The sequence below is a fragment of the Piliocolobus tephrosceles genome, chromosome 17 (genome assembly GCF_002776525.5).
Source record: "Piliocolobus tephrosceles isolate RC106 chromosome 17, ASM277652v3, whole genome shotgun sequence".
Taxonomy (NCBI): Eukaryota; Metazoa; Chordata; class Mammalia; order Primates; family Cercopithecidae; genus Piliocolobus; species Piliocolobus tephrosceles.
In genome coordinates this window covers 4,763,029-4,786,523 of record NC_045450.1, presented here as the reverse complement: position 1 = coordinate 4,786,523, position 23,495 = coordinate 4,763,029, and the positions used below count along the sequence as shown (strand labels likewise).

Below are 23,495 nucleotides of genomic sequence, written 5' to 3'. Positions count from 1 at the left end.
TTTTTGAGACGGAGTCTTGCTCTGTCACCCGGGCTGGAGTGCAGTGGCCAGATCTCAGCTCACTGCAAGCTCCGCCTCCCGGGTTTACGCCATTCTCCTGCCTCAGCCTCCGGAGTAGCTGGGACTACAGGCGCCTGCCTCGTCGCCCGGCTAGTTTTTTGTATTTTCTATTAGAGACGGGGTTTCACCGTGTTAGCCAGGATGGTCTCGATCTCCTGACCTCGTGATCCGCCCGTCTCGGCCTCCCAAAGTGTTGGGATTACAGGCTTGAGCCACCGCGCCCGGCCCAGCTTTTCAGATTTTTAAACAACACTGCAGCAAACATATTTGAACACACACTACGTACTAGAGTAACAGTGTAAGACAGATTTTCTAAGTGAAACAGCTTGATCAAAGGGTTATGTGCCTTTAAAATAGAGAATATGTTCAGCCGGGCGCAGTCGCTCACACCTGTAATCCCATAACTTAGGCAGGCAGATCACCTGAGGTCAGGAGTTTGAGACCAGCCTGGCTAACACAGTGAAATCCTGTTTCTACTAAAAACACAAAAAAATTAGCCAGTCCTGGTGGTGTGTGCCTGTAACCCAGCTACTCAGGAGGCTGAGGCAGGAGAATAGCTTGAACCCGAGAGGTGGAGGTTGCAGTGAGCTGAGATCACATCATTGCACTCCAGCTTGGGCAACAAGAGCAAAACTCCGTCTCAAAAAAAAAAAGAATACATTCTGCCGCAGTCCCCTCCACAAAGGGAGTGCCAGTTACGCACACATACACACGCACACACGCGCCCTCCAGAATGGTTGGCTCTCCACCTCCTGCCTTATGGGTTGTGAATTACAAACGAACAAAACGGTATTTAACATAGCATGGGCTGTCAGTCACAGGGGAGTCTTTGCTTTGGGACCAGAGGCAGAAGCCCCGCACCTGCCTCTCCTCGCCTTTGCAGACCGAGTGGGTAGGGAGGGGTTGGAGAGCTTTCATTTTATTTGCAGGACTTCCCAGAGCAAAGCTATGAGTGTGGTGACAGCGGTGACATCCTTTGCCTGCCTTTTAAAATGGGGAGGCCAGGGGAAGCAGGAATGTGCTTAGGAGCTGACTGTGCACAGAAGGTGGGGCTTCCTCCTCCCAGGAAGAAGGAGGGAGGGAGGGAGGAAGGAAGGGGAAGGGGAAGGGGAAGGGAAGGCCGGCCCAGGGAGGTGGGGAGGAAGAGGTATGGGTCATGGGGTGGTGTCTGGAGGCCTCTCCTTTGTCCCTAGGACCAGGCCCACACCTGGCACGTAGCAGGTGGACACATATATGTTGAAGGAATGAAGTCTTTCAGGGACTGGCAGCATGAATGTTCAGGGCGGGGCCAGCAGGGAAGACACGTGTGGGCTGCAGGATGGTCTGTGACCAGCCTGAGGGGCCCAGGAAGGTGCTGCTTATGGGGATTCACGTGAGCTCCAGTGTTCAAGGTCAGACCTTGAACTTGGCGGCGGTCGGCTGCCCACCACACAGTTCCAGGTGCACGATTTCCCTGGTTGTCTTCTTGCCCCGCCAGACTCTGAAGGATGTAATCCAAATCCCACGCTTCAAGTTGCTGAAATCATTAAAACCAGTGATTATGAGGATGCTGAGGGGCCCCAGAGGCACGGTACCTGCTTCACAGCTGCTGTGACCCACGGAGATGGTCATAGGATGTTGGGGTGTAGAAATCAGGAATTAAATGCATGACAGAGTTTGCAAATAGGCTGACCCCACCTTTCCATTATAGATTGAACGTCTCTGTTAAGGTGGGCCTGCACTTTGGCCACCTCCTTCCTATGATTTCTTGGAGATCAGTACTTTACTTTTGTTTTTGGCACAAAGACGTTGTTTGACCTTAAGGAAACCCTGTGTTGTTTCATTTTGTTTTGTTTTTGAGACCAAGTCTCACTCTTTCGCCCAGGCTGGAGTGTAGTGCTGCGAGCTCAGCTCACTGCAACCTCCGCCTCCCAGGTTCAAGCGATTCTCCTGCCTCAGCCTCCCAAGTGGCTGGAATTACAGGCATGTGCCACCACACCTGGTTGATTTTTTTTTTTTTTTTTTTTTGTATTTTTAGTAGAGACGGGGTTTCACCATGTTGGCCAGGCTGGTCTTGAATGCCTGACCTCAAGTGATCCATCCGCCTGGGTCTCCCAAAGTGTTGGGATTACAGGCGTGAGCCACCGAGCCCAGCCAAACCCTGTGTTGTTTTTTAGAAACACTATTTAGGTTCATACAGGTTCAGAATGTTTGGAGGTTAAAAAGTTTTGTTCTTTCAAGAATCAAGCTATTCCAGGCAGGAGCTAAAACTGACAGGCTTGGCAGTGAGTGCTTAGCGGCAGAGTGAGTGTGAGGAAATTAATCAAGAATTCATGTTTATCATATGACTTTTCAACTCTTTGCAGCCCTCTAAGTGGAGAAAAATAAGTTTTTAGGTGAACAGAAAGAACTGTTGATTTAAACAGTAGTAAAGATGACTTCTGTGTATACCTGATGCCAGTTTTCTCTAAGCTGTTAAGAAAAATTATCCGAAATTTGTTAAACTGAGAAGGTGTGATAGTTACTTTTCTGTCCAGTAGACAACTCCTCTAGGACATGAATGTAGCAAGCGTATCTCTGCATTCCTCTCTCTTTCCCCAGTGTTTTACAAAATCCCAATTTCTTTTTTTTTGAGATGGAGTCTTGCTCTGTCCCCCAAACTGGAGTGCAGGGGCGTGATCTCCATCTCCCGGGTTCAAGCGATTCTCCTGCCTCAGCCTCCCAAGTATTGGGTTATAGGCGTGCACCACCACACTTGGCTAATTTTTGTATTTTTAATAGAGTCAGGGTTTCACCATGTTGGCCAGGCTGGTCTCGAACTCCTGACCTCAGATGATCCTCCTGCCTCAGCTTCCCAAAGTGCAGGGATTACAGGCGTGAGCCACCACACCGGCTAAAATCCCAATTTCTTAAGATCTCATTAAACCGGCTCTGTCATCCTGCTGGTTCCCTCATTAATGCACTGAATACAACTCTGTTAACAGGTGTTCACTAGTTTATGAGAATGAGGGCTTTCATATTTTGAGATCAGGCTTTGACAGAACCAGGTTCTATATTTTAGATATGGCTATATGTATTTATAAACATCCTTGCGAGTGGAATTCCTTTTTTTCTCTCTTTTTAAATTTATACATTATTTCTTCTTTTTTAGAGATGAGGGTCTCACTGTGTTGATCAGGCTGGTCTCGAACTCCTGGGCTCCCTCCTCGGCCTCCCAAAATGCTGGGATTACAGGCGCAAGCCATTGTCCCTGGCCTCCTTTTGTCTCTTTAAAGAAGGCAGGCCCTGCTTGTTCTGGTTCTTGTTAACCCCCGCCCAAGGATGTGCTCTGCTGGGACCCCCCAACCGCTCTGCTGAGACAGGTACACAGAATGGTGGATAATGGGCCTAAGGTCCTAGTGGGCCAGCCCTCAAGCTGCTTCTAGCCCCAGTGCATGGGAACAGCGGCCATGCCGCAGGTAACAGGCCTGAGAGAGAGCCAGGCACGCGGAGGCGCCTACCTGGAGTGAGAGCACTGGTGGTCCCTCCGGAGGCTCTGCAAGGGGCATTTTGGATCTGGCAGGTGACTCCACAGCGTGGCAGGGCGCCTCCTTCACCCCTCCTTGGTCACTGCTGGCTGGGCCGCAGGCATCCCGGGTGACTTTCTGGAGGATGTCCTTCTCTATCATTTTCCTTCTCTCCTGTCGGAGGGCCTGGCGGTTCACAGATTCTTGTGAGGCGGGCTCTGCCTTCGGGTCTCCTTCATGGTGGGAGAGACTGGCTTCGGCCTGTGGGTCCCAGGGAGGACCCTGGGATCCTTTGGTGTTGAAAGACAGGCTTCCAAGGTCGCTGTCCAGCCACCTGGGGGTCTCCTCGGCCATCCCAAGAAGAGCGCTGACCTCACCAGAGCTTTCAAGAGGCCTGCCAGGGTCTCTTCCTTCCTGAGAGGATGCATCCTTTGTCCTTGTGTTCCGTCTGTTCCCAGGTTCTGTGGCCAATTCTGCAGGCACCAGAACTGGCTGTCGAAAAAACAGGTATGTTCAGTTAGCATCCTCAAAAACATGCTTCAGGGAATTTTTTTCATAGTAAAATATCTGCATAATTTTTTTTTTGAGGTGAAGTCTCACTCTGTTGCCCAGGCTGCAGTACAGTGGTGTGATCACAGCTCACTGTAGTCTTGACTTCCCTGGCGCACGCGATCCTCCCACTTCAGCCTCCCAAGTAGCCAGAATGACAGGCACATACTACCAGGCCCAGTTAATTTTTTAAAATATTATTTTGTAGTGACGGAGTCTCTGCAACATAGTTGGTCTCCCAGGCTGGTCTCAAGTTCCTGGCCTCAAGCTATCTTCCTGCCTCAGCCTCCCAAAGTGGTGGGATTACAGGCATAAGCCACTGTGCCTGACCTATTTCAACCATTTTTAACTGCACACTTCACTCTACTAAAAATACAAAAATTAGCCAGCATGGTGGCACGTGTGTAATCCCAGCTACTCGGGAGGCTGAAGTGGGAGGATCACTTCAGCCCAGGGGGTGGAGGCTGCAGTGAGTGGTGAGGGCACCATTTTCCTCCAGTCTGGGTGACAGAGCAAGATCCTGTCCCAAAAAAAAAAGTTGGAAAGCCACTGTTGAATATGGGTTGGCTAAAGACACCACCACCGAGGCATCCCGCTATTTAATTTAAATACAAGGCTAGAGTGGAATGCATTGTTACAGCAATGGAACAATATTTATATTATCAATAATGATAATGTTGGGGCTCAGAAATTGATACCCCAGGCTGGAGTACAAGCCATCCAGCCATCCTTCCACCTCAGCCTCCTGAGTAGCTGGGACCACAGGCACACCACCACACCCAGTTATTTTTTACTAGAGATCCCACATTACAAAAAAAAGAAAATAATCCAGAAGAGTTTCTGAAGTAATTGATTGTAGAAATGAAGAAGCAAAATAAAATCCACGTGGAAATTGTTCCACCTGAACCCACCGGAGTTCTTAGCCACCCTGGGGGTCTCTCCTGTGTGGGATTATTTCAGACCTTAGTCTAGGCATGGCAGGATTTCCTTCAAGGTGATGGGTGGCTGGGGGCACGTCCTGGTTTTGTGAGATCATCTGGTTCAGTGCCTGTGCCCCTCATTCAGTAGGTTAATTGTTCTCGGCAGAATACCTGAGAGAAGTGACGCTGGAGCTAGGCCCCGCCCCCATTTTGGAAGTGGGTTAGTGCCTCTACGCTGTTTTCTTTTTTTTTAAGATGGAGTCTCACTCTGTTGCCCAGGCTGGAGTGTGCAGTGGCGTGATCTTGGCTCACTGCAACCTCCGCTCCCCCGGGTTCAAGCGATTCTCCTGTCTCAGCCTCTGGAGTAGCTGGGATCACAGGCACCTGCCACCATGCCCAGCTGATTTTTGTATTTTTAGTAGAGGTAGTGTCTCACCATGTTGACCAGGCTGGTCTCAAACTCCTGACTTCAAGTGATCCACCCACATTGGCCTCCCAAAAATGCTGGGATTACAGGCATGAGCCACTGTGCTCAGCCAGAAATGGAGTCTTGCTGTATTGCCCAGGGGTCTCAAACTGCGGCCTCATGGGAACCTCTGTCTCAGTGTGCAGCACTGGCACCGCAGGCCTGTGTTGGCACGCTTCGTCCACACTTGCTTACTGTCTCCTGGGGTGTCCCTCCCGCGAGGTGCAGCTTTTGTGCCTGCTCAGGCACTGATGGGCCATCTTCCTCCCTCCCACTCCCCACGGTAGTCTGTAGCAGTTTCGTTTAGCAGGTTAGCAAACCAGAGTTCCTGTGTACTTGCCAGGTGCTGGCATGAGCCGGGTAGCCATGAAGCCAGCTGGATTAAGGAAGAGACATTTAGGACAATCAGTCATGACAATGCCCAGAAGCTATTCAGGATGCCATGGTAGAAAGCAGGATAGGAGCGATCAAGAGGAAGAGGAGGGTCAAAATCAGATGGAAAATCAAGTCCGCACACCAGCCCTAAGGTGCTGGGTTCCCCGGGAGAGGGAGGTGTGTGGAGGTTAGATGTTGGGCATCTGAATACCTTGGGTTGTACATGGGGCAAAAAAAAGGACTGGGTGTCATGGAAATGCTAGACCAATGGTTTAGATCAGTCAGTTTAGACTTACATTGCACACACACAGGCGCACACTCTTCTGTGTCCCACAGACCTCGGGAAGGGATTCTTCAGCTGCAGCGACCCAGGTCCTGGACGTGTTGCCATCAGCAGGATCTTCAGCCAGCTCCTCTGACAGGTCTGGAATCAGGGCAGTTTGGTTTCGCTGGAAGATGAACAGCTCCTCTTCCCCATAGTCCGACTGTGGACAAATGAGAGGGCTTTTGGAGGACGAGGCAGCAGGCAGAGCCCTGAGGGCCCAGCCGTCCCTGCTCTCCACCCTCACTTCCAGCCCAGCATGCCCAGCCCACCTAGCCCTGCTGCTCAGGAGCCTGGGGGAGATCTGGTTCTCTCCCAGTTAGCCTTGCTGTGCGCGGCTTCTTGCCACTGTTTAGAAATCAGCTCGGCAGTACCACCTCGTGGAGGTAAGATTCAGACTCCTGGTTCTGCAAGTACCTTGCAGACAGCAGGTGCTTCATTAATGCCTCGTGTGACATGAACAGGGCAGCGAGGTGGTAGCTGAAAGCAGGGTCCAGCCCTCCCCATCCCCTGTGACCCTGAGCCATCACTTACACAGCTTAGTGTGTCTTCTTAAAGGGACTGGGGCTCATACTCTCAAACGAGACTGACGGTGTGAAAACGCACTGAGCACTGAGGTGCGGGGTCCCTGTAGGTACTCCTTAGCCTCGCCATGCACTGGATGACATCTGAGGTCCCTGAAGCTCTGTTGCTGGTGCCCAGGTAGGACCTAAACCCAGCCCGTTCCTTTTAAAACCCTCACACTGTCTCTCAACACCCAGTGCCAATCTGTGCACTGAGGAGCCCCTGCCAGGAGCATCTTCAGCAGCGTCTTACACCTGCACCTATGGCTGTTGGTCTGAGTGTCTTTGAGGGCCATTTCAGGGACCCCAAACCACAAATGCAGAATCCCTCGAAGGCTCATCACCATGCACTGGAATTGTGCATTCTCAGTGGGTGTTCTGGTCCCGTCCTGGCCTGAGAGAGTGGAGAATAGCAGAATGGAAAGGACAGAGCTTCTGCATCGAGTTGACCTGGGTTCCAAGTCAGCACCAAAAACCCAACTGAAAGGGTCTCCTAAGATGCTGAGCACCAATACCCATGCTCAGAGAGGACAATCAAGGCAGAAGAAAGAGTAAAGAAGGAAATAGGCACCGAGAAAACATAACTTTGGGTCTGGCCATGTGATTTAAAGTAAAATGAAAACAAACTGCACAGGTCAGCAGGAGAAGTCTTCAGAGAAGTGCTCCAAAGCTGTCCTGGTCAGCGTCATGCCTGCTCTGGTAGGAAGGACAAGGCGTCCAGGGAGAGAGTTCCTGCTTACCAAGGAGGAGTCTGAGTCCAGAGACGGGAGCTGGTCTTGGACAGCCTTGAGGATGGCGTCCCAGGGCCCCGTCTGGGAGGCCCAGGGAGAGCCCAGCGAGGGTGCCATACCTTCGTCGTTGGATGCCATGAGGGCCCAGGCTTCCCGATGCCTTCTCAGTGCACCATCCCCCGAGGAGCTCTGTGGGGCACAAGGGGTGGTGGAAGAGGGTCCAGGCCATCGAAGGTCAGGAGAGCAGGGGCTGCCCTACCAGCTGTAGGAGACCAAACAGGCTGGCAGGCCTCACCACCTGCCTGTTTCCTTCAGGTTATGCAAGCTCCTATTACTGAGTGCCAGGCAGTCTGTGTGTGTGTGTCATTCATGGACACGTGGAGCCTGCAGGTAGATCACATCTATAGTGATATATACATAATACACAAATATATGTGTATTATGTATTGATATAAATATGCGTATGTAGATATGTGTATGTTATATAGAATGTCATATGTATGATATGTAATGATATATAGGTATATTTTATATATATGCCATATAGTATCACTATTCGCTTCATTTCATAGCCTCAGGGTGTTTAGTAAATAGCAACAATGGACTCTGAATCGAGGGAATTTCAAGTCCTACTACCCTTTACTGCCCTTTACCAAGGAACAGAAGAGAGACACCTTGCTTTTTTTTTTTTTTTGAGGCAGAGTCTCAGTCTGTCGCCCAGGCTGGAGTACAGTGGTGCAATCTCGGCTCACTGCAAGCTCCGCCTCCCGGGTTCACGCCATTCTCCTGCCTCAGCCTCCCGAGTAGCTGGGACTACAGGTGCCCGCTACCACGCTCGACTAAGTTTTTGTATTTTTAGTAGAGATGGGGTTTCACCACGTTAGCCAGGATGGTCTCGATCTCCTGACCTCGTGATCCACTCGCCTCAGCCTCCCAAAGTGCTGGGATTACAGGTGTGAGCCACCATGCCCGGCCAACACCTTGCTTTTTTGTTTTGGAGACAGGGTCTGGCTTTGTCGCCCAGGCTGGAGTACAGTGGTACAATGATAGCTCACTGAGGCCTCGGCCTCCTGAGCTCAAGTGATCCTCCCACCTCAGCCTCCTGAATAACTGGGACTACAGCTGTGTACTACCACATCTGGCTAATATTTTTATTTTTTGCAGAGATGGAGTCTCCCTGTTGCCCAGTCTGGTCTCAAACTCCTGGCCTCAAGTGATCCTCTTGCCTCAGCCTCCCAAAGTGCTGGGATTACAGACATGTGTCACCATGGCTGGCTGACAGTTTGCAGTCACCCAGTGATTTTTTTTTTTTTGGAGTCACCACTCTGACCAGCCCCTGCATTTGTATCTTAGAGTCTTAAAGGAGATGGTCCTGTTCTTCAGCGGACTGGGGAGCTTGAGCTTGAGAGCTGGGGGGTGAGGGTCCTCTAGAGCCAGTGTCAGGAGAACCCCGTAGCCCGAGAGGCCGCTGTGGCTTTGGCCCTGCAGTCAGTGCCCCTTCATACACAATCAGGGCAGCGGCAGGAGATGTGAATTGGGGGCTGTTTGCTTCCTCTGTGCTTCTGGGACCAGGGCAGGTGCTTGGTGCACTCTCAACTGGGAGCAGCAGGTTGGGGACGCATCTGGTGCACACACTCAGCGGGTGTTTTTGTAACTAGAGCTCTGTTCCGCAATTCAGGGCACAGTATTTCTTAGGGCAACAGAATCGTCCAGGTGAAGAGGGCCTCCAGAGACTCTGATAAACTCTTCAGGCGGGCAAGACAATAGGCGAGGGAACGGCATTAGCGGCAGAAGGAAGGGCATGTACAGTGGCTCAAAGGAATGAACCGCCCAACAGATTTAAGGGAAAAAAATGTCAGTTGCTGGAATCTGCGGTGAAAACGGACCAGACAATGCAGGGCCCTGAACGCCACGTTGAGGCGCTCCGCGCATCCCGAAGGCGAAGGGGCGGCTCGGAGCCGCCACTGAATAACGGCCTTCCGGCTCCGTCTCGGGGGTCAGTTTCTCAGCTGCACCTTGTTAGCCCCGCCACAGCCCCGCCCAGGTCTCCACAGCCCCGCCCCCAGCCCGCCTGGCACGAGGCTGCCGGTTGTCATGGAAACCAGACGCCAACAGCCTCCCGGGTCGAGCCTTTACATTTCAAAGCTGTGTAAGTGGAAAGCCCATCGCTCCTCCTCTCACACACCCCCAGCCCGTGTTTCCCCGCGTTTTGTTCAACTCCCTGCAGGCGCAGCAGACCCAAGGCCCCTCACCTGAGGCTTCCGCCTCCGCTCCCTGCGCGGTCCTAACAGGCCCGTAAACAGCCTCCAGCGCGTCACTCCAGTCGCGTCCGTCCCTGGGGCCGCGCCACAGGTACAGGGTGCCCTTTTTCGGCACTCTCCCTCTTAGCGCAGCTTTACATTACTAGACTGCCGCCGCGTTCCCCCCGCTCCTCTTTCGGGCCTTTGCGCGTTCTGCCTCTCCTGCAATGGGATTGGTTCCCCTGGCCAGGGCGGGGGCTGGATAGGACAAACACCACTTGCTCATTGGCTGTCGCGGGTATCATACAACGAGCCGGGAAGCTGACCGGAAGGTCAGGGTGCTGGACGTGTGCATTCCACGGCGCCCGTGAGCTGTCCCGGTGTGGACCCGCGAGCTTCCCGGCGTGCTCCGCGCCCTCCCGCAACTACTTCCGGGGCGGGTGCCGGGGGCGGTGGCCCGGCAAGGGAGCGTGGCGGCTAGTTGCTCGCGGGGTTGGCGGCGGCAGCCCGAGGGCGGCGCAAGGCCTGAGGCCCAGCACAGGTGAGTTCCGCAGCTGTCCGGCCCCACCATTTGCTGGCACCTGCTGCCCGCCTAGACCCGGCGCTCTGGCGTCCCGCGCTGCACTTGCTCGCCGCGTGGCTGGAGGACCGAGCCCCACATTTTCTTTATGTGGCTGTGGCGTGGGGACAGTAATGCTCTGTGCGCCGTAGGGTTCCTGTGGGGATGTGGCCAGGGGGCGTCGGGAAGCGTCACTGCTGTGAGTTCTGGGGTTGTCGGCCAGGGACCCGCCCCGGGGCCAGTGAGCTAGCTTTGCGATGCGCGGGTTCCCGCTGCGGTTCCGCGGGGCGAGAGGGGGTGCCCGGGGGCTTTCACAGACCTCCTCTGTGGGCGTGACAGTTTCGACCAGCATCACATTTGTTAAGATTTTAAAAAATTTTTTCATTTTTGTAGGTACGTAGTAGGTGTATATATTTATGGCGTACATGAGAGATTTTGATACAGGCGTGCAGTTCGTAATAATCACATCATGTAAAATGGTGTCTCCATTCTTTCAAGCTTTTATCCTTTGTGTTACAAACAATTTGATTATACTCTTCTAGTTTTTTTTTGTTTTTTTTTTTTTGAGACGGAGTCTCGCTCTGTCTCCCAGGCTGGAGTGCAGCCTCCCGGGTTTACGCCATTCTCCTGCCTCAGCCTCGCGAGTAGCTGGGACTACAGGCGCCCACCACCATGCCTGGCTAAGTTTTTTGTATTTTTAGTAGAGACGGGGTTTCACTGTGTTAGCCAGGATGGTCTCCATCTCCTGACCTCGTGATCCGCCCGTCTCGGCCTCCCAAAGTGGATTACAGGCTTGAGCCACCGCGCCCAGCCTCTTTTAGTTGTTTTTAAATGTGCAGCCGGGCGCGGTGGCTCACTCACGCCTGTAATCCTAGCATTTTGGGAGGCCGAGGCGGGCAGATAGCCTGAAATCAAGGATTCGAGACCAGCCTGGCCAACATGGGGAAACTCCATCTCTACTAAACATACGAAAACTAGCCTAGCGTGGTGGCTCATACCTGTAATCCCAGCTACTCGGGAGGCTGAGGCAGGAGAATCACTTGAACCCAGGAGGCGGAGGTTGCAGTGAGCCGAGATCACGCCGCTGCACTCTAGCCTGGGCAACAGAGTGAGACTCCGTCTCAAAAAAATAAAAATAAATAAATTATGCAATTAGATTATATAGATTATAGTCACCCTGTTGTGCTGTCAAATACTACATCTTATTTGCTCTATTTTTTATTTGTATCCATTAACCATCCCCACCCTCCACTACCGTTCCCAGCCGTAGTTACAATAGAAGTAACCATTCTTCTGCTCTCTATCTCCATGAGTTCAATTGTTTTGATTTTTAGATAACCACAAATAAGTGAGAACATGCAATGTTTGTCTTTCTGTGCCTGGCTTATTTCACTTAACGTAATGACCTCCAGTTCCATCCGTGTTTTTGCAAATGACAGGATCTCTTTCTTTTTTTATGGCTGAATAGTACTCCATTGTGTCTAAGTACCACATTTTCTTTAGGATTTATTGTAAAGGTAACAGATACTTCACATTTTCAGAGTGGACAAAACCAAAAAGTTGAATGAAACATCCTATCTCGAGTGCTACTTTACACCACACCTGTAAAGTAGCGACACCAGGGCTACTTCACACCACACCACTCGGGATGGGATGGGACTTTTAGTTTTCACTTCAGTGTTTTTTTGTTTTTTTTTTGAGACGCTCTGTTGCCCAGGCCGGAGTGCAGTGGCTTTTTATTGGCTCACTGCAGCGGCCTCCCAGACTCAAGTGATTCTCCTGCCTCAGCCTCCCGAATACTGAGACTACAGGCGCCCACCGGCACGCTCGGCTAATTGTTGTAATTTTAGTAAAGATGGGATTTCACCATTTTGGCCAGGCTAGTCTCAAACTGCTGACCTCCAGTGGTCTATCAGGCTTCCTCTGGTTCTGATTGTTCTTCAGTCCTTGGGGGTTTCAGACATGCAAGTCTCCAATAAATAGAGAACACGGCCTCACCCTGCAGGAGGCCTTTGGCGTGGAGGAGACATGCCCAGTGAAGGCTTGAGGGAGGGATGGAAGGGACTCTGAAGTGACACTCAGCTCAGAGTCTTTGGTTTCTTATCCAGGCTCCGTTGGCCAGGACGGTTCAGTGTGGGATTCTCACCTGCAGAGTGAGGGAAGGGACTACATGATCTTGGGCTCTGCTAGCTGAAGAGGTGGTGGTTCCAGGAGGGAGAGCTTTGCCTGCCCCACCACACCTACAAACACTCTCACCAAGGGCCTGTGAAGTGTTTGTCCCCAACATTGGTGGCTTGTTTCTTCAGCCATCTTGGCTATCACCTGGGGCTTGGAAGCATTCTTCAGTAGAAACTGAGGTCCTCATTGCATCTCTTAACTACCAGAGCACCCGTCAGTGATGGCCACATGACGAGGCCTTTGTTTTCGCCTTTGCTTCCTTTCCTATCCTTGTTTCCTGGCAGTCTTGTACCTAAGGATTCTACCAGGAAGCTAATGACTTGGCCTTGATTTGGGGATTCCTGGTGTGCCGTTACCCATGTAGGCCCATCTTGGGGAAAGTGTCACCCCACCAGTTCACTGGCCTGTTTTATTTCCCCCCATGTCTCTCTCTTCAAAGGATGCCAAAGTGGAATTCCTATTCAGTTGGCCGTTGCTGAGTGCCACTAATCACATCCTGGTTTCTGTATTGGGGAATTGCTTTCTATTTTTTTCAGAAAAATTTATTTTTTTTACTTTTTTGAAATTTTCAATTTCATAACCATTCCAGAAAAATTAATTTATATTTAAAATTTATAGGCCAGGTGCGGTGGCACATGCCTGTAATTCTAGCACTTTGAGAGGCTGAGGTGGGTGGATCACCTGAGGTCAGGAGTTCGAGACCAGCCTAGCCAACATGGTGAAAACCCTGTCTCTATTAAAAATACGAAAATTAGCCTAGCATGATGGCGTACACCTGTAATCTCAGCTGTTCAGGTGGCTGAGGCTCAAGAAGCCTTAAACCCAGGAGGCAGAGGTTGCAGTGAGCTGAAATAACGCCACTGCACTCCAGCCTGGGCAACAGAGCGAGACTGTCTCAAAAAAAATAAATACAATTTACATATAGTAAAATTCATTTTGGCATTCGGGTCTGTGGTTTCATAAAGGCATAGAGTCACAGATCCACCATCACAGTCATACAGAACAGGTCTGTTGTCCCCCAAATTCCCTCTCTGCCCCTAACCTCCAACCCTTTAATTTTCCCTTGTCCAGAAGGTTGGTAAGTGAAATGATACAGTAGGCAGGCTTCCATTTAGTGTAAAGCATTTGAAATTCGTTCATGTGTTGCATGTCCAACTGTTGGATCCTTGTGTTTAATGCTGAGTAGCATCCATTATACGGATGTGCCACCGTTTGTTTATCCATTCTTTCATGTATCATAATAGCAGCCTTTTCAGATATGTCCCTGTTAGATGGTGAGGCACTTGGGATTGGAGGTGCTAAGTAGCAGAGGTGCCTTTTTTTTTTTTTTTTTTTTTGAGACAAAGTCTTGCTCTGTCGCTCAGGCTGGAGTGCAATGGCGTGATTTCTGCTCACCGCAGCCTCCGCCTCCCCAGTCCAATTGATTCTTCTACCTCAGCTTCCCGAGTAGCTGGCCTTCACGCCCAGCTAATTTTTGTATTTTTAGTAGAGACGGGATTTCACCGTGTTGGCCAGGCTGGTCTTGAACTCTTGACCTCAAGTGATCCGCCCACCTCAGCCTCCGAAAGTGCTGGGATTACAGGTGTGAGCCACCGCACTTGGTCCGAGCTGAATTTTGGTCTAACCCCAAATCCAGGGTTCTTCCCCACCACATCAAGGAGCTGATTTGGTTAAATAACCCAATTAGCATTTCTTTACTGCCCATCCAAGAGGCTGTCAAGTTCCTAGAGTTGATGGAAAATTCTTTTACCTGGTGCCTGAGGATGGAAGGAGGAGAAAGTACTCCACAATTGATACCTCACCATATGTGCTGCTTTTACTGGTGTGGTAGCAAGCTCACCAGATTTAGCATTGATGGGACTGCCCAAACCATACATTATTTAAGCAAAGAAATTTGTCTAAGTTACTGCCAGGGTTGACTGCATTGGGTTATCAGTCTGCTAGTGTACTGGTGTAGCAGGGGCGGGACCAACCTGTTTCATGCCCTGGAACAACCAGCCAGGAAAGATCTAATGCTTGGGCCTTCCTCCTCAGTGATGTCCGAGCTCAGCGATGAAGCCAGCGAGCCGGAACTCCTGAACCGCAGCTTGTCCATGTGGCATGGGCTGGGGGCACAGGTCAGCCGGGAGGAGCTGGACGTCCCCCTGGATCTTCACACAGCTGCTTCCATTGGCCAGTATGAAGTGGTGAAGGAATGTGTGCAGCGGTAAGAGATCGCGGGAGCTTCCCTGTCACATTTTGAGTAGCGCAGTAATGGCCTCGGATCCCACGTGATGGGGCTTTGCACACAGATGTGGATGTGTAATGCGTGTAGAGTAGGTTAACCTGCTTATCTCAGGCAGCTGTCAGTAATTATTGATGCTGGGCGCTGACAAAGAGGCAGTTTTTATTCCTAGGAAGAAAAAGAGGGTGTAAACTTTGATCAGAAGCTTATAAACAGTCATTCTTTAACCAGACTAATTTTATTCACTAATTGCAGAAATGCCCAAACAAACAAGCAAAATAAAAATGAAGACAGAAAGTGAAGGCCGGGCACGGTGGCTCATGCTTGTAATCCCAGCACTTTGGGAGGCCGGGGTGGACCGGTCACTTGAGGTCAAGAGTTTGAGACCACTCTGGATAACATGATGAAACCCCATCTCTACTAAAAATATAAAAGTTAGCTGGCGTGGTGACATGTACGTGTAATCCCAGCTACTCAGGAGGCTGAGGCAGGAGAATCGCTTGAACCTGGGAAGCGGAGGTTGCAGTGAACTGAGATTGCACCACTGTACTCCAGCCTGGTGACAGAATGAGATTCCTTTTCAAAAAAAAAGAAAAGAGAAAAAAAAAAAGAAAAAGGAAGGTGATCCCTGGCCTTCTTTGATCCGTGTTCCCCTCTAGCTTCTGCTGCTGAGACAGTCTGGGCTTTTAGTGCCTCTGGGGAATGGCCTCCGGACCTCACTGCCCACCTGCCGTTTGCTAATCTGTATACAATAGTTAGAGACAATAAAAAGCCCCTGGCCGGGCCCATGGCTGCGTCTTGCCCATAGCAGGATGTGATCATCTTGTTTTTGGAAAAGGGTGGTCTTCTCACTTCTACCCCCTTATGTTCCACACACGGCCTAACTGTGTCTCCTGGTTCTCATTTGATGTTGTGGTGCAGTGACCTCTCTCCCTATCTCCTCGTGCCTCTTCCAGTTCCCAGTGAGCCAAAGCAAAGCCTTGCTGAAGCCCTAGGACTCCGGTTCCCAACTTGTGGCCCTCACTTAGACATACCCAGCCCATGGAGCACTGGTGCAGCTTGGTACGGGATAGTCTGTTGTGCTCCCCCTGCAGGAGGCTCTAGGCATAGGCAGTTGGGTATGCAGTCAGTGCGACCCCTCACAGGGTCACCTTTGGAATTCTCAGGCTCCTGAGTCTTTCGGTGTCCTGTTAAGTTGCAGAGTCCAGAATGGCTCCGCAGAGGAGCAGCGGAAGGTGTTTGTGTTGTGGTGGGATTTCGACACTAGCTGAGGTGGAGGCTTGCTGACAGTAAGCACGGGATGGGGCCTGAGGGGAGATGGGGGCATCAGAAGGGAGGGGTGGGGCTGAACGAGGAGTGGTGAGAGAGCCCCAGAAAGGCGCTCTGCTGTTGTGTAAAGGAAGATAGTGTTAGGACGAGCTGGGTGCATTCGAGCCCTGTTGCAGAAGCATCTCCATGCAGCCCCCTGGCCAGGGGCTGCCACTGAACCCTGGTATCAGGACCTTCTGGAATGGCTGCCTGGGTGTGCATCCCAGAGTCACTGAGGGCTGCCAGGAAATGGAAGGTAGTTGCCTGGTATGGTCTAATAGGTGAATCCTGGTCGGACACGGTGGCTCACGCCTGTAATCCCAGCACTTTGGGAGGCCGAGGCGGGCGGATCACGAGGCCAGAAAATCAAGACATCCTGGCTAACACAGTGAAACCCCATCTCTACTAAAAAATACAAAAAAATTAGCCAGGCATGGTGGCGGGCACCTGTAGTCCCAGCTACTTAGGAGGCTGAGGCAGGAGAATGGTGTGAACCTGGGAGGTGGAGGTTGTAGTGAGGTGAGATCGCACTGCTGCACTCCAGCCTGGGCAACAGAGCGAGACTCTGTCTCAAAAAAAAAAAGTATGAATCCCACAAAAGGGACAGATCCCGGGTTTCAGTCAACAGTTGTTACACTCACTGCAGGCAAGAATTGGGGAAGGGAAAAAAGGCCTGTGGGGCCTGTAGGATCCCAGGTAACCATGCAAGTGGGTATTATTTTAAATGTGACTCCCTTGTCCCAACCCCAAAGTCACGACTAGGAGGCCCGCAGTTTTTTCCCATGGGAAAATGCATTTCCAGAATTTTAACGGAAATCAGTGAGAAAGATGGGATTCTTTGGTAACAGATTTTTCGAGAATGTTTATTTAGGGTGAGGTGACAAAGGATGAATCAGTGGCGGTGGGACTTGTCCACGGTGGAGTCCTTTCTTTCCTCACTGCTCCTTTCCACCTAGCACTGGGCTGGTAGATGCCAGTCCTGCGGTGGTCAGCGTTTTTCAACTGTGGCTGTGTTGACAGTCCGTGCTGGGTCATTCTTTGCTGTGGGGCTGTCCTGGGCACTGTGGGATGTTTAGCAGCAGCCTTGGCCTCCACCTGCTAAATGTCAGCAGCCCTTCCCTGCCCAGCTGTGAGAACCAAAAATGCCTCCAGACGTTGCCAGATACTCCCTGGTTGAGCGCCATCTGTCTGTCTGGTGGTGTGAAAGAACATAGCCGGCCTGGGGCTAGGAGGATGCGAAATCAGCACAAGGAGACGAAGGCTCAGGGCCTCACGAGGCAGTGTATGAGCAACTGTCAGCATTTCTCTGCCTGCCTGCCTGCCCCCAATCCCCACAACGTCCAGGGTGGCAGATGACTTCTGCTTCCTGTGAACTCATCCCGCCTGGCCTAGGCTCGCCACCGGCTTTGGCGAACCCCACGTGTGAGGCGGCTGGCCGTGTCTAGCATATCTTGCGTTTGTTTAGGAGAGAGTTAGATTTGAATAAGAAGAACGGTGGTGGCTGGACCCCGCTGATGTATGCCTCCTACATTGGCCACGATACCATCGTGCACCTACTGCTTGAGGCGGGGGTGAGTGTGAATGTGCCGACCCCAGAAGGGCAGACTCCACTGATGCTGGCCTCCAGCTGTGGCAACGAGAGCATCGCCTACTTTCTCCTCCAGGTGAGCTACGAGGGAACTCAGGCCCAGAAACCTGAGGGGCTCCCTGACTGCCCTGACAGAGACGCAGACCACTGCAGGCCATGGTGTTCATGTGTGCCCGTGTAATCATTTCTGATTCTTGCAGCATGGCCGCCTGGAGGGCGCCCGCCCCACGCAGAGGAGATGAGGCCGTAACGCACGTTCTGTGTTCTCTTGAAGCAAGGTGCAGAGCTAGAAATGAAAGACATCCAGGGCTGGACGGCCCTTTTCCACTGTACCAGCGCCGGGCACCAGCACATGGTCAGGTTCCTCTTGGACAGTGGAGCCAATGCCAACGTGAGGTGATTGCCACGTCTTTAGTGTCATCTGACTCTAAGGAGGTTGGCTCTGGAGGCAGCTAACCAGAGGTTGGGGCCACCCTGCTTTGGCAGGAAAGGCTCAAGATGAGGGGCAGGACGAGAGTCCTTCCAGGCGTGGGCCTTTTCCCACATCTGTGAGTGCGTCTCTTCAAGCCCTCTCAGCTTCCTTTTCTTTATCTGAAACCCACCTGGGTCATAGAGTTGTAAGAATTACATGTTTGGCCGGGCGCGGTGGCTCAAGCCTGTAATCCCAGCACTTTGGGAGGCCGAGACGGGTGGATCACGAGGTCAGGAGTTCGAGACCATCCTGGCTAACACGGTGAAACCCCATCTCTACTAAAAATACAAAAAACTAGCCGGGCGAGGTGGCGGGCGCCTGTAGTCCCAGCTACTCAGGAGGCTGAGGCAGGAGAATGGCGTAAACCCGGGAGGCGGAGCTTGCAGTGAGCTGAGATCCGGCCACTGCACTCCAGCCTGGGCGACAGAGCGAGACTCCGTCTCAAAAAAAAAAAAAAAAAAAAAAAGAATTACATGTTTTATTGCATGCCAGGGGCCTAACATACTGAATGGCATTTAAATGTCATACGTTACATGCAAATTCCTTCCATTTTCTTGCCTTTTATATGGATGAGATGAGGTGATGCTTTAAAAACAGTCATGAAGGCTGGGCGCGGTGGCTCACGCCTGTAATCCCAGCACTTTGGGAGGCCGAGATGGGCAGATCACGAGGTCAGGAGATCGAGACCATCCTGGCTAACACGGTGAAACCCCGTCTCTAGTAAAAATCCAAAAAAATTAGCCGGGCGTAGTGGCAGGCGCCTGTAATCCCAGCTACTCGGGAGGCTGAGGCAGGAGAATGGCGTGAACCTGGGAGGTGGAGCTTGCAGTGAGCCGAGATCGCGCCACCACACTCCAGCCTGGGCGACTAAGCAAGACTCCGTCTCAAAAAAAAAATAAAGTAAAATAAAAACAGTCATGAGTTTTGGCCGGGAGTGGTGGCTCACACCTGTAATCCTAGCACTTTGGGAGGCCAAGGAGGGCAGATCGTGAGGTTAAGAGGTCGAGACCAGCCTGGCCAACATGGTGAAACCCTGTCTCTACTGAAAAAACAAAAATTAGCTGGGCTTGGTGGCCGGCGCCTGCAGTCCCAGCTACTCAGGAGGCCGAGGCAGGAGAATCACTGGAAACCGGAAGGCAGAGGTTGCAGTGAGCTGAGATCATGCCATTGCAAGATCATGCCATTGCACTCCAGCCTGGGCAGCAAGAGCAAAACTCCTCAAAAACAAACAAACAGACAAACAAAAAACCAGTCATGAGTTTTATGAGTTGGAAGTGGGATTGTTGTCTAAAGCTTGTTGTGATAATAATCACCTTTGAACAAACGCAGTGGGTACCAATGCAGACCCACCCTGGCTGTCATCCATCCTAAGACACCGCATAATTTTGTATGCTACTGAGAAAAAATATGCTACTAATTAACTTCCAACTCAGCTGTTGGTTTAAAGATGTTTTCTGGCCGGGCGCGGTGGCTCAAGCCTGTAATCCCAGCACTTTGGGAGGCCGAGACGGGCGGATCACGAGGTCAGGAGATCGAGACCATCCTGGTTAACACAGTGAAACCCCGTCTCTACTAAAAATACAAAAAAAAAAACTAGCCGGACGAGGTGGCGGGTGCCTGTAGTCCTAGCTACTTGGGAGGCTGAGGCAGGAGAATGGTGTAAACCCGGGAGGCGGAGCTTGCAGTGAGCTGAGATCCGGCCACTGCACTCCAGTCCAGGCGACAGAGCGAGACTCTGCCTCAAAAAAAAAAAAAAAAAAAAGATGTTTTCTGACTTCAGAGATGTGAAAGTATGAGCACTGTGTGTGTTAGAATGGATGAAAACCAGCATTTCCCATGCACGGTTCCTGACTTCTAGACCAGCATGAGACAAGGAGGGATTCAGAAGCCCTCTGAAGACAGTGCCGAGTTAGCATGACCAAGTATGAAAAGCAAGCTTCAGGAGCTAGGCGTAGCAAAGACAGCTGAGATCATTAGTACTTGAGCTTTTCAGAGCGGGTTCGTGGAGGATGTTGAACCTGAAGCTGGGATTTGGATGAATGGATGGGAGATGTTGGCTTTCTGTGAGGAGTAAGGAGTCAGAACTGCTTTTTGAATATGATTGAGGTGGAGATTTCAGTGGTAGCAGGGAATAGCCAACAGGAGGGACGATAGGCAGACATCTGTCTTTAGGACAAAGACCAGCCCTGGGGACAGACACCAGAAGAGTAAATGGAGCTGATGTGTTACTCTCATCTCACCTGTTAATTCTTGAAAGGGAGAGAGAGCGTTCTACACTGAGGGTTCGGTGATTCGTGCACTGCCCTGGGTTTATCTTCAGCAGGGAGTTTTTGCCTGGCAGAACTTGTCTCTGCCAGTCATCTGACTGTGGCCCACATCTTGCAGGGAGCCGATATATGGATTTACTCCTTTGATGGAAGCAGCTGCGGCTGGCCATGAGATAATCGTGCAGTATTTTCTGAATCACGTAAGTGACCCTGTTTATTAGCATGTAATGTAGTCACAGCAAATGAAGAACCGTATTACTGAAGTGTAAGCTATTACAGAATTTTCCTTTGCACAGAAATAGCCGCTTTTCATTCATTTATTCAACACATTTTCTTTATCTGTTGACGCCTGGTGTTGAGTGGTGCTTTGGCGTTAAGGGTACAATGGTGAGTAGAAATAGACACCTGTTCCTGTAATAATTTTGAAAATACTATTTGAAAAATATGGAAAAAATATTTTAAAAGTAAATAGCACTCATAATCCTGTCACTTAGAAAAATTGTATAGAATAAGAAGGCAGAGGCCAGGTGTGGTGGCTCACGCCTGTAATCCCAGCACTTTGGGAGGCTGAGGCAGGTGGATCACGAGGTCAGGAGATCAAGATCATCCTGGCTACCACGGTGAAACCCCATCTCTGCTAAAAATACAAAAAATCAGCTGGGTGTGGTGGCGGGTCCCTGTTTTCCCAGCTAGTCGAGAGGCTGAGGCAGGAGAATGGTGTGAACCCAGGAGGCAGAGGTTGCCGTGAGCTGATATCGCGCCACTGTACTCCAGCCTGGGCGACAGAGACTCTGTTTCAAAAAAAAAAAGGCAGAGATCTTCCTCTCTTTTTCAACCTCCCTAAGATACCCACTTGGTTTGGGAAAGAGCTGCCCTAGGACTTTTCCTCTGCTGTGGAAAGGTGTGTCTGTAGGCAAGTGTGTGCACATTGCTTTGTGTTTTGAACAACACTGGGATTCTAATTTTATTCTAACTTAGAGACATCTTATAGACATCTTATCTTTGTACAGTATTCCGTGTACAATCTGCCCCAGTTAATTCAATGAGTTTCTTATTAGTAGAAACTTAGTTTTCAACATTTTGCAATTATAAACAGTGCTCTGGGAATATGCTTTCACACAAAGGTTTAATACACTTACAGTTGTTTCTGTATATTGTATTTCTGTTTTATTTTATTCTTTTTTTGAGACAGGATCTTGCCCTGTGTCCCAGGCTGGAGTTCAGTGGCGAGATGATGGCTTACTGCAGCTTCAACCTCCTGGGCTCAAGCGATCCTCCTGCCTCAGCCGCCAAGTAGCTGGGACCACAGGTGCATGCCACCACGCCCTGGCTAAATATTTAATTTTTTTTTTTTGGTAGACTTGGGGGGTCTCAGTGTGTTTTGCAGGCTAGTCTTGAGTTCCTGAGCTCAAGCGATCACCTCAGCCTCCCAAAGTGCTGGGATTACAGGTGCAAGCCTGTCCACACAGAACCTTGTACATAAATATTCATAGCAGTATTATTCATAATTGCCAAAAAGTAGAAACCCCACAAGTCTATCTACTGAGGAATTGATGAACAAAATATATATCTATATAGCAGGATATTATTCGGCTCTACAAAGCAGTGAAGTTCTGATGCATGCTGCAGCATGAGTGAACCCTGAAGCATTAGGCTGGGCTGCGTGCAGTGGCTCACGCCAGTAATCCCAACACTTTGGGAGGCTGAGGCTGGAGGATCACTTCAGCCCTGGAGTTGGAGGTTGCACTGAGCTATGATTGCACCACTGCACTCCAGCCTGGGTCACAGAGTGGATCCTGTCTCAAAAAGAAAAGGAAAACATTAGGCTCAATGAAAGAAGCTGGACACAACAGGCCACACACTATGTGATTTCATTCATATGAAATGTCTAGAATAAGCAAATACATAGACAGAAAATAGATGAGTGGTTTCCTGGGTCTTGGGGGATGGGAAGATTGGGGTGATAAAAATGTGCTAAAATTGTTTGTGGTGATGGTTGAACAACTGTGAATGTACTAGAAGCCATTGAATTGTACATTGTAAGTGGGTGACTTGTTGGTATGTGGATTGTATCTTCATAAGGCTGTTAAAACCCAATGGGGGGAAGTTCAGGCGGTCCTAATGAATTCCCACTACCAAGGTTGTCTCTCGTCCTGCCCACCAGTCGTATATAAAGGTGCCCATTTTCTCATGTCCTCAGTAGCCCTGATGTCAGTCAGCCTTTTGTCAATCTGGCAGGTGAATTGTGGCATTTCATTTTGGTTTGTCCTTGTTAGTGTAGTTGAAATTTTTTTTTGGAGACGGAAGTCTTGTGCTCGCTCGCCCAGACTGGAAGGCTGGAATGCAGTGGTGTGATCTCGGCTCACTGCAACCTCTGCCCCCCAGGTTCAAGCAATTCTCCTGCCTCAGCCTCCCGAGTAACTGGGACTACAGGCACACGCTGCCACACCCGGCTAATTTTTTGTATTTTAGTAGAGATGGGGTTTCACCGTGTTGCCCAGACTGGTCTTGAACTGCTGAGCTCAGGTGATCTGCCCCCCTCGGCCTCCCAAAGTGCTAAGATTACAGGCGTGAGCCGCCGCGCCCGACCAGTTGAACATTTTTAAATACATTTCTTGGCTGGGCATGGTGGCTCACACCTGTAATCCTAGCACTTTGGGAGGCCGAGGTGGGCGGATCACGAGGTCAGGAGATGGAGACCATGGTGAAACCCTGTCTCTACGTAAAAAATACAGAAGATTAGCCAGGCATGGGCGGCAGGTGCCTGTAGTCCCAGCTACTCGGGAGGCTGAGGCAGGAGAATGGCGTGAACCCGGGAGGTGGAGTTTGCAGTGAGCCGAGATCACACCTGCGCTCCAGCCTGGGCGACGGAGCAACACTGCGTCTCAAAAAAAAAAAAAAAAAAAAAAAATTTTTTGGCCATTTGCATTTCTTTCTTTTTTTTTTTTCTTTCGAGATGGCATCTCACGGCCGGGCGCGGTGGCTCAAGCCTGTAATCCCAGCACTTTGGGAGGCCGAGACAGGCGGATCACGAGGTCAGGAGATCGAGACCACCCTGGCTAACGCGGTGAAACCCCGTCTCTACTGAAAATACAAAAAATTAGCCGGGCGAGGTGGCCGGCGCCTGTGGTCCCAGCCACTCGGGAGGCTGAGGCAGGAGAATGGCGTGAACCCGGGAGACGGAGCTT

The 23,495-nt window shown here is 50.8% G+C and overlaps 2 protein-coding genes across 7 annotated transcripts in view; one reads left to right on the top strand and one right to left on the bottom strand.

The window, feature by feature from the left end:
- C17H16orf71 (chromosome 17 C16orf71 homolog) overlaps positions 1 to 9,946 on the bottom strand; it is a 14,683-nt gene extending 4,737 nt beyond the window's left edge. For both annotated transcript variants that reach the window (XM_031934432.1, XM_023225861.3), the window contains exons 1-5: positions 9,724 to 9,946; positions 7,481 to 7,660; positions 6,152 to 6,340; positions 3,540 to 4,037; positions 1,459 to 1,576 (exon numbers count right to left, since the gene is read on the bottom strand). In XM_031934432.1, coding sequence (XP_031790292.1) covers positions 1,459 to 1,576; positions 3,540 to 4,037; positions 6,152 to 6,340; positions 7,481 to 7,609 — 934 coding nt within the window. In that variant the 5' untranslated portion in view covers positions 7,610 to 7,660; positions 9,724 to 9,946. The remainder of the gene's footprint in view (positions 1 to 1,458; positions 1,577 to 3,539; positions 4,038 to 6,151; positions 6,341 to 7,480; positions 7,661 to 9,723) is intronic.
- Positions 9,947 to 10,138: 192 nt separating this feature from the next.
- ANKS3 (ankyrin repeat and sterile alpha motif domain containing 3) overlaps positions 10,139 to 23,495 on the top strand; it is a 41,189-nt gene continuing 27,832 nt past the window's right edge. For 2 of the 5 annotated variants that reach the window (XM_023225855.1, XM_023225856.2), the window contains exons 1-5: positions 10,151 to 10,252; positions 14,483 to 14,654; positions 17,446 to 17,644; positions 17,843 to 17,964; positions 20,426 to 20,507. In XM_023225855.1, coding sequence (XP_023081623.1) covers positions 14,485 to 14,654; positions 17,446 to 17,644; positions 17,843 to 17,964; positions 20,426 to 20,507 — 573 coding nt within the window. In that variant the 5' untranslated portion in view covers positions 10,151 to 10,252; positions 14,483 to 14,484. Of the gene's footprint in view, positions 10,253 to 14,482; positions 14,655 to 17,445; positions 17,645 to 17,768; positions 17,965 to 20,425; positions 20,508 to 23,495 lie in introns of all 5 variants that reach the window. The other 3 variants (XM_023225858.2, XM_023225857.1, XM_023225859.2) reach the window with 3 other exon arrangements.